The 10,471-nt window shown below is 43.6% G+C and overlaps 1 protein-coding gene across 1 annotated transcript; it reads right to left on the reverse strand.

The window, feature by feature from the left end:
* Positions 1-677: 677 nt before the first annotated feature.
* tmem230b (transmembrane protein 230b) lies at positions 678-7,409 on the reverse strand. The gene is made up of 4 exons (XM_068001075.1): positions 7,301-7,409; positions 5,019-5,135; positions 4,196-4,318; positions 678-3,044 (listed from the first exon to the last, which is right to left on the reverse strand). Exons 2-4 carry the CDS (start codon positions 5,115-5,117, stop codon positions 2,904-2,906), a joined length of 363 nt encoding a protein of 120 aa, XP_067857176.1. The 5' UTR covers positions 5,118-5,135; positions 7,301-7,409; the 3' UTR covers positions 678-2,903.
* Between the last annotated feature and the right edge of the window lie 3,062 nt (positions 7,410-10,471).

Raw genomic sequence — 10,471 nt, forward strand, 5'->3', positions numbered from 1 at the left:
TAAGGCAAAAAACAGGAGACCACTTGAACAGTTCTCCTGGGCTCCTGGCCAATGTTGCTCCCTCAACCAACGCCAACAAAAAAACAAATTAACTAGCCCTTCATCTCCCTGATGTTGATGGACATTTCTGGTGCAGAAAGGCTGCTGCATAACAAGTCACTACACTTCAAAAAGTAGTATCTCCATATAAACATATAGATATGGCTCCTGGTTCTATGGCTCAGATATATACACACACATATATCTGAGCCATAGAAACCAGGAGGGTCCCAAGTTCAATCTCTGGTCTATGCTGAGTCAGCTGATTGCAGTTTGAGTGGCAACAGGGCCGCAACTATTGGTGTCCCTTTTCCCAAGTTAGGGAAAGCCCAGATCAGCCAGAATTCCCACCCTCGCTCCAGGGCAAAAATGCTCATGTGTGAATTTGATCAGACTCAGCTGTGACACCCCCCACCGCCCCTCAACCCAGTAAAATAACCTGTCAATACACAAGCACGATGGGCCGAATGGCCTCCTCCTGTGCTGCACCTATGATGGTACTATGCTTGTCTAGACTCACACATGAAGAACAGCCCAGTACTGGAAGGTTGTTGGTGCTGATGGAACTGCATGCGAGCAAGAGTCTGCACCTTCAGAAAAGAAGGGAAATAAATCATACACATAAATATCACCGAGAATTCAGACATGAAATATTTTATTTGGTGTATCTTGCACTGTTCACACTTGATGTACAAGAACTAAAATATTGTTTTTGCCCAATGACAGCAAATCCTTTCACAGAAAACCCTTCAAATCAGCGTGATTGGTCATGTTCATGTTTTGGTTCTTTTGGAATACTGCACTGTACATTGGATTAGCACACAGGGAAACTACTGATCACCATTCATTAGGATTAGGGCCAGGAGGCTTATCAAATGTCAGCCTCTGTTGATGGGGTAATTTGCGTTGAGGTGGAAAATAAAGGGAGAGTAAGATGAATTGCTGATGGAACTTAACGTAAGAGTGTGGACAGGGATCAGTGACAAATTGAACAAGAAAGTAGTTACTTCAGGCTGACCTCTTCGCAGTTACTGGTCCATCCCCTATGCATTGCTCAATATCAAGAAATCTCATCTTGCAACAGAATGTGCCCCAGCTTGTATCACCTGTTTCTCTTTTCACACAAGAAAAAAGCTGCATGGAACTGAAGGTGACATGAAGGCCAAACTGAGCACAACACGTGCGGTTTTGCTCCCCTTTTACACTAAGCATTGCCACCAACGGCAGCTGTGCTGGATGAAATCCTGTAGCGGAAATGAGCCGACACCAGTGATCTCCTTGGGTTTCGCTCAGGCTCAGTGTCTGCAACAGAAAGAGCCAAGGGTGTCAAAGCTAGATGGATCCCCCCCATCAGTACTTACCTTGAGTCTGCCATCTCGGGTCGAGGCGCAGGCAGGCAGCCAGACAGACTCCTCAGCACTTTACCATCGCTGGCCCATACAGATTCTCTCCCGACATCGAAGAAGGCTCCAGGCAGATCGACAGTCGCATATGTGAGTCTGCAATAAGTGTGAATCGGGCGCAGCACAAATGGGGCGATTCAGCAACAATGTGACCCAACCCAATCACAGAATCCCTTCCAGGGGATATGGTTCTACAACATCAAGTCAGCTTCAACTAAAAACCTTCATGAATTCTACAAGTCTGCATTACAATGTTACCAGAACAGAAGGCGTTTGAGTAAGTACTGGGCATGTGCAGATAATTTATCACACGTTTGTTTACTCAAGTCACAGATGCACTGTCCCTGTTGTGTGGACAAAAATGCCATCACCGGCATTCATATTTAAAATCAGTCTGAGGCTACCAATGAAGTAGTGCCCGTTTTAATTCATTTTTCTCACTGATTTTGAGGTTGTACCTGTAAACGTAACTCATTGTCCCATTCATCAGCTGTATTAGCCCAGGAAGCTGGAGATTCAGTGTAGTAGTATAAATACAATATAGAAAACTTCACCAGGCCGATACACTTCAATGCTGCGTGAAATGCTTCTTGTGTGCCCACCAGTACTTCACCCCAGTGTTACTCAGCTCAATATGCTTTCTCCAGTCACAGTATGGACGAGTGTTTTCACAGTTCAAGTGGACACAGCATAAAAATTTCACCCACCCACCATGACATTCTACTGAAATTCCAATAACAAAACTGGAAAAGTCTCTCAAATTTTGCTAAATCAGTGATGGACCAACCTTACGTAACGATAGCATTTAAAAAACAATGCAGTGGAACATAATCCAGGGACCTAACTACCAAAAAAAAAATTGATGAAGTTAGCATGGGTCACAATGCTCAAATGTAGCTCGTCCCTTAGTTAATGGGGTTATGAGAGTCTGGAGGCAGTACTTTTTATTCAAAGTACTCTGCCCTGCCTATTTGGAACAGGTTAATAAAAATACGGCTTGACAATTTTGTTATAGTTTTTCTCACCTCGGAGACAAATGTTGGGTCTCCTTCCCTTTGGGTTGTTCCAGTGCTGTCACTGATGGGGAGGGACTGGGAGTCATGGGCTGATGCCATTTGTTGAAGTGGGGAGGCCGCAAATTTGACCGAAGGATCTGAAGGAAACACGCCAGTGTGTAATCGCCATATTTATATCAACGTAGTTTTTAAACAGATAATGGGAAGTACTTCGAAAACCCCTTCAACACTGAAATTTGCAATCATCCGAATCGACCAAAAGGTTTGAAATATACATTTGATTATAAATGCAGTGAAACTGACCATTTTTAACAGCATCAATTTAATGTAGCTGGAATTCCGTCCAGTCCAATACATGATGGAATGGAAGTTCTCTTATCACATTCATCAGAGTGGGCCGCAGAGCTGACTGCATGCAGCAGTCAGCCAAAGTAGGGAACTGTATTCAGTCGTCGAAGTCTGGGATGTCATCATAGGAGTAGCCTCTGTACCCTCTGGAGGCGTAGTACGCAATCCGGAGATGGTAAAAGCCGGGAAGAAAAACCAGGATCCCGATGATCAGCACTGGCCAGGTTGTGTCACTGTACTGGAAAATAAAGGAAACAACTGGTTTCTTTTTGTAAAAGCAAGACATTTCTTCCAGTAGAATAGAGGATTATCAGAGACAGACTGGTCCGCTGGGTTAGATGTTGGCCTTTCACAGGTAGGATGTAGGTTCAAATTCAGCCCATATTAATGGGATGAAAGTCTCTGTTTTGCTTTAAGGACCCTCTGTCAATTGAATATAGAGAGTCACAATCCAGCTCCGAGTGGGCATGGGTATACAGCACAAAACTGCCGTTAATCTGGCACTAGATTAGTAATCTCACCCAGGCACAGGTGGCGTAGGAAATGGAACATATTACAAAGATGCAGTAGGAGGTGCTAGTGAAGTTAAGGCAGGATAGAGCAATCTGTACTCTGCATTTAACCGTGCTGTACCTGACCTGGGAGTGCTTGATGCTGACAATGGGTGCCTGAAGTGGAAAGTGTTTCATTCCCCAGCACTAACGCACCTCACCTTTATCAGCACAAAATTCCCCAAAAAAGGAAAAAAATAAAGAGAGGATAGAGGATTATCTCCAACACAAATATTCAGACACCTCTGCTGTGCACTTCAGTAATATAAAAAGTTATGAAAACCCATCCAGATTAATTTAATTTGAGGGAGCTCAGAAATATCTCTTGCACTTTACAAGTTGAGCACTGGATACACAGAAAATACTGATCCCTCATGCGAATTTAGTCAATTACCTTTTGTAATATACATGCAAAAGTCTATTAAAAAACAATTCCCAATTCTCTCCCCTCTTCTCCTGAAGCCATTGAATTTTGCTGTGGTTTTCGTTCCACAAAAGCTGCAAGCTGTGGTATACCTCGCCTAAGGGTGCATTCTTCACATGTGTGGCCAGGATTATGAGGTAGCACAGCCAAGCACTTTCCAGTAGGGGTCGTTTGACAGCGGTCAGATCCCTGGTTGACGTTTCCTGTCCCCAAACCAGCGCATTAGGGCCAAATCGTTACCCTAGTGAGCTCAGCACACACGGGGGACTGAACCTGCAACCCTCTGGTCTGTACTGTACGGCTCTGTGCATCAACTGAGCTGGTTTTAAAGAAGCTACAACAGCCAGTCATGCACCCAGTCTCTCTCGGTAGGAAGAGTGTTGAAAACTGCATGTGCAGCAGTGTGTAACTTACCGTACTGTCGATGTACCCAGTCAGCAGGAGAGCTCCAATGGTAATCAGCAACGAGCCAATCAGAAACAAGATGGTTGCAAGTGCAATTGCCTTGTATGGGACTTTTGTAGGAAGTTTTTTAAACTACAGGGGAAAAAAAAAGACATAAAAATCTTTGATAAGATGACTGGTCGGCAAGACCCTACCTTTAGTGACGACAAGAAATCCTCAGTAGTGAAAAGATCCCAAATTTGCAACTTCACAACTTTGTGCCTTGCAAACCATAATTTTTCATCGAAGAAATAACATTCACGTCCCAATTTTTAAAAAAAAAACTTTTGCTTTCTCTCTCCCATCCTCTTGTGAAGGCACTAACTCTTGTTGGGTTTTCAAAGTCCTCCCACACCTCATTCAAGTGGCCATTCTTCATGGGTAAGATCAGAGAGTGCGCGCAGGCTATTCAACTGTCAAGGGCATCACAGACATGCCGAATCCTCTCCTGACCCGATATCCACATACAGTAAGGTGGTGGGGGGGGGGGGGGGGGGCGGTCACTGCACAACAAGCTGGAGTCATGGCCGATTCACTCCGCTTTCTTAACCCTGGAGCAGAAGGCTAATTATGGTTCTGGCCAAGATCAACTACATCAACATAAACCAGGGGCATTCCTCCTGTGTTTGGTCAGACTGACAATGGGCAGTGTATTTACCAACTGAGCCAGAGGGCCAACAATCAGAGTTTTAAATGGTCGATGACCAGTTAATACATCGTGAATTGGACAAGCAGCCTGATAATAACTTCAATGCGCAATGTGTAGGACTCACTGTCATTGTCAGGGACTGACCTGCAGGTCGATGTAACCCTCGTCACTGTCTGCAAGCTTGGAGTATTTCACTTTGCTGCTGGAGATCCCAGCAGCGGCATTGTTACGCAAAGGCATCATAACACAGCTCGTCAACAACTGGAACGAGATAAAGAGAATTAATCCGCTTAGACTGTACAAGGAGGTTCGACAAAATAGCAAATACGTAGACCTGCAGCACATGGAAGAATGTACTGGACTCTAATCACTCCACTCTGCAATCATGTAAAGAGTTAGGCTGCGTTTACATTGCCATTTGGGTGTCAACGCAAAGTGGTTTTGGATGAACAACCAAGCAAAATTAGCATTAAAACTCATTAGACAACTAGTTACACTGGAGCCTCAAGGGGCTCCACACTGGTGAAGCTGCTTCACACTGGTTCAAGTTCCCAGAGAGTGCAGAATAAATTCAGCTTTCTGCACTAGGAGGAAATACCTGCTTAGACTGAACAGAGCAGCGTGGAGTTATGTTGCTCACCAGCATCCAAACATTTAATGTCAGTAAAGAGACATTGGGGCAGTAACAAACATTGAAAATAAAGTTTACATTGTTCCCAGGCAGCCTGGATGGGGATTTCTTTAACATTCGTTTTGTACTGGGTTGCAGTTGCACTCCAGCTGGTGTGGAGTCACACACCCTTGTCAAACTGAGGTGTACCAACAGTTCAGTGACTTCACTCCTCAGATATACTCGAGTTTTTACAAAAAATACATCTCATTGATTAAAAAAAAGCACAGTAATTGGGGCACAAAAGTCCCCAATCAATTTGTAAGTTAAAAAGGACTGGATGAGTTCCCACTTGTAAAGGTGATACAGTATTATTAGTCCTATAATCAGGTAAGGATTCTGGAGGGAGGGTTGGAAGGAATGGTTAAATGACCCATTGGTCTTCTCCTATCCAAAACATTACTACGTTACTATATATGCAAGTAAAACAATTCATTTCATCTCAAAATATTCTGGTTTGCTCACAAGAGTCTGTCAACTGTTCCACTTTAATATTCTACAACCTACTTAAGTGCGATGCTCTTGACTAATCCCCTCAAATTGCTCCCACCCCAAGTGACAGACCCACGCCCACCAGTACTTCGCCCTGATTTTAAACAGCTCAAGATCTTCTCTCCGGGCATTTGGAAGGACAGAATCTATAATTCTACTGCAGGGTGTTCACAGCTCAAGTGGACATATAGTTTACGCATTACTGAAAGCCTAGTGACGACACTGAAGTGTTTTTCAAATATGGATGGACAGCAACAGTGGCAAAGGTCAGGAAGCAGACTTTGAGCTGGCCCTTTTTTGATTCAACTCTGTTCCACTCATTTCAGAGAGCTTGCAATCTTTAATAGTTTATCTGAAAAAGTTAAATGATACAGCAATGCAATGAAGCTCTTAAATTGATACCATTTCACAAACAGATACTGACCAGAACTTCTTTTGTTTGCAAACACAGAAGACACTCGAATCAAAATGCTCAAGTGTCAGTTGCTCTTGGAATCCTTCCAAACAAAAATTGTCAATTTTGATGAAGGATCTTAACCAACACATTAACATATCTTTCTCTTTCAGATTTTGACTGAGCATTTCCGGTAAAAAAGTGACTTTTGCACAAAGAACTTTCATTTTTCTATTCATTCTTGTGATCTGGATGATGCTGGCAAGGCACTATTTATTGCCCATCCCTACTTGCCTGAGAGCATTATTGACTCAACCATATAGTGTGGGACTGGAGTAGCCTATAGGCCAGATTGGGTCGTGGGTGGCAGGTTTCCTTTCCTGAAGGAAGTTAATGAGCCAATTTGGTCCTTACAATAATCAAGCACCTTTCATGGTCATTTTACCTGGTGCCAGCCCAGCTGCACAAATACAACCCATTATGAAAATGCACATTACATTGTGTGGTGACTGCTGTTTGTGGGGAGATGCAGCATCCATTTTACACAGAAAGATCCCACAACCAGCAATGGGTTTTGGGCACCTCCAACACTCCCTCAGTGCTGCACTGAAGTCTCAGCCGAGACTTTTAGTCAAGTCTCGAGAGTGAACCGGTGAACCTTCCCGCCCTGACCCAGAGGCGGGATTGACCAACTGGCTCTCACACAGGCCACATCCCCCGTCACTGACAGCTTGCAGCGGACATTTCCCAACTGCTGCGCTGGGACCGAGTGCACGGCCCACCCCCCAACACACACACACACTGATGGGGGGGGGGCGTGAGATGCCCGAATATCCGTGTGGACGCCATTAAATCCACCACTTCTTTTACCTGCGCACAGTCTCCATCCTTTCCCAATTGCCTGTTTCCTGTCCGTTCCGCAGACGCGACCGACCCCGCGCGAACACCCACACATAGGTTCCGTCCCGAACAACTCTCCGCCCCCCCCCCCCCCTGTTCCCTTCATCAGTCGCGGAAATCGAAAAAGATATCTCTGTTTTTCTTCTCACCACGACGAAAAGTAAATCAGTTTGCACACAGCTTCGGGAAAACAGCTACGAGTGTGATTGATGTTCCCAACCTTAAAGAAAGGCCACTTAAATTGTCTCGGATTATTCACTAGTAACAGGAGAGAGGGGGGGGGGGGGGGAACAAAGTTTGCTTCAAAGTTTGCAAAGTTTTCTTCTTGTAAATGTCCACTATCTTCAATCCCTCACAGCCTGCTCTCAGAATGTTATGTCACTAAAGCCCCCCAAGCTGGGCACCGGTAGGTGTCAGGCAATCCCCAGACATGACTCTCCCTCCCAGGGAGATGCCACAACCTCTGCCAGCATGTCACAACTCAACATGAGAGCAGCCTGCCACCAGTTCAGTTGTTGTTTGGACGGGATACATATCTCCTCCCATATGTTTAAGTATTTTATTTCTCTCATTATGCCTCCTATTGCCTCATACTTATATCACATGCCATTTAACCATCTCATGTTTTCCATTTAAGCACTTTACAGGTCAATCTATTGCTTTTCCTGTATCCCTTCCCCTTGTTCCGTTCCCTTTTAAATACTGTTCATTTCTAATATCTTCCAGTTCGGAGGAAGAACTTGCACAATCGAAATGTTCACTTAATTTTTCGGTCCACAGATGTTGCCTGATCTGCTGAGTGTTTCCAGTATTTTCTGTTTTTGGATAGCTGGCAGGTGATTTTTGACAACTGAAAGCCACGCAGCAAAACTTTGTTTTGATCATTGATTTGAAAAAGCTCGTACGCAACGAGATCCTTTTCATCCCCATGGCATGTGCGAGGGATCCATTTCACACCAGCATAGTGACGTTTATTGATGAAGCAAACTTCATGCTTGGCTTTCCCCCCCCCCCCCCGGGCCAGAGCTCCGCCCCCTTTGGTTTATTTTTGTTTTTATAAAATATTGACAACACAACCAGACCCTCAATTTCCAGGACTATTTTTGAAATTCTCCTCCATCCCAAGAATTAATATTTTACACAGCCAGTTCCAGCTCCTACCGGTGCTGTTTGCCTCTCAGACACATATTTTACTGGTTGAGGAACCGAGGTGCAGACTAGGGCCCAAAGTACAGAACATCAAGAAGAAAAGAAGAGTAAGAGAAAAGATAAAGCAAACTGGAGAGTAGTGATTACATGACAGCTTGGTTTTAAAAGCCTGAGAAATATTTCATTTCATAAATTCTATGTTTTTATGTGAATTTGTGTTTGGAGCCCAGCATTATCACAATTTATAATGGTTTCTGTTACTGTTTGCTGAAAGAGTTTAATTTTTCTTTGTATCCCTGTCAAGGGGGCTTCAGCAAATCCACATCGGCCTCTTTGGAGCAGACAATAAGATTTTGCCACTGCAAGAAAGAATCAGAGCAGTCAAATGCATTGGCTCTCCCATCAAGGTGGGGGGGGGGATTTAAATCCATTGAAATCAGATCCTGTTGACTATCTGTGATTGTTGAAGGTATTTACACCCACGATTATTTTTCTCTCTGGTCTGTTCCCACAGGAAATGTTTTAAAATAGGACAGCCTCTCGTTAATTGGGAAAGATTTTTAAAAATCTTTCATTGTGCTAATTGGAGATCAAAGAATATAGAGACATATAGCAGCCAGGCTGGTGGCCCATGCTCTTCAGTTGCTGATTTCACTGCACCACTATACAAGTCTGGGGCTACAGGAGCAGTGTGAGGTTTATTTCTTATGTAAAGCTTTTCATCACAGTTCATAGTACAGAGGTCCGAAGAGAACAACTCGGTTTCTGAACTTTTTACTGTTTTGGAACAGATGCTGATTCATTCTTTCTTCTGTATAATTTTACTTCTTAATAAATATTGGTTTGCAGTTTTTGGTCTGTGCTATATGGGCTGCGATTGCAGTGTTTTCCATGAGTTTAGAGAGATCTGGAACACATGCTGGGTAAGTGGCATTATTTCTGGTTCATACTTTGGGAGTACAAGAGTTCATTGTTCAATGATGTCCCAGGGATGTTTCCAGAGCATGTACCTCGATTGCGCCAAGTCCAACTGTTTACTTTGCTCTTGAACATCTAGTATTATTCCTTAAATATCAATTTCAGTGCCTTATTTTTGTTCTTGGGATATGGGAAACAACAAGGAGGCAGTATTTATTGCCCTGTCAAGCACACAGTGTGTGACCAGAGCCACATGTAGGTAAGGGGAGCAAGTTCCTTCCCTGAAACAGTTGGGTTGTTATGACAATCCAGCAGCATTCCTGGTCATTTTCCACAAATTACCAAATTTATTTAATTCAATTTCACAACTTGCCATGAACCCATTACCTCTGGTTTCCCCGTCCAGTACCATGACCACGAGACTACTGCACCCTTTGCAAGTAATTTTGGCCAATGGACAGATTACTAGTACTAGCTAGTGCCCTTCACTCTATTAATACAACATGTAGCCTGGTTTATTCACTATCGGAATACTAAGATACAGTTTGTTTCTGATGAAGAGCTACTGTTAAGCCAGTGACCTTTTGTTCCACTGGGGTTTCTGATTGAGAATATGGACTCCACATATTATAGTACAGTCCTAATAGGTGGAAATAAACTACATCCTCATCCACAAATCATACACCATCACTTCCTCTTGATGGATAAAGACTCATTTTTGTCTCCAGCTCAGTTTTTATAGCCTGCATCTGTGTTTAATGGAGGTCAGTACCTAATAGTTTGTTTCCATTTGTATATATGGATGCTGGAAAATCTTGAGACATTGGATTATTTTTGGCAGCTATGCTGGAGTCCGCTGGATTTTCTCCCTTGTTTCCACTTGAATCTCAGCCTGGGTTTCTTGACTTCATTGAATCTACTGTTGAGTCTTCGACTGGATTAGATACCCCTCATGGGGGAATCTAAAACTAGGGGGCATAGTCTCAGAATAAGGGGTCACCCATTTAAGACGGAAATGAGGAGGAATTTCTTCTCCTAGAGGGTCGTGAATCTTTGGAATTCTTTACCCCAAAA

This window comes from Heptranchias perlo, chromosome 20, assembly GCF_035084215.1.
Source record: "Heptranchias perlo isolate sHepPer1 chromosome 20, sHepPer1.hap1, whole genome shotgun sequence".
NCBI classification, from domain to species: Eukaryota; Metazoa; Chordata; class Chondrichthyes; order Hexanchiformes; family Hexanchidae; genus Heptranchias; species Heptranchias perlo.

Coding starts and splice junctions, on each gene's coding strand:
- tmem230b (XM_068001075.1), bottom strand. CDS start 5,117: ATGATGCCTTTGCGTAACAATGCCGCTGCTGGGATCTCCAGCAGCAAA. Junction 4,319..5,018: donor AGGGTTACATCGACCTGCAG/GTCAGTCCCTGA, acceptor TTTCCCCTGTAG/TTTAAAAAACTTCCTACAAA. Junction 3,045..4,195: donor CTGGGTACATCGACAGTACG/GTAAGTTACACA, acceptor TTTATTTTCCAG/TACAGTGACACAACCTGGCC.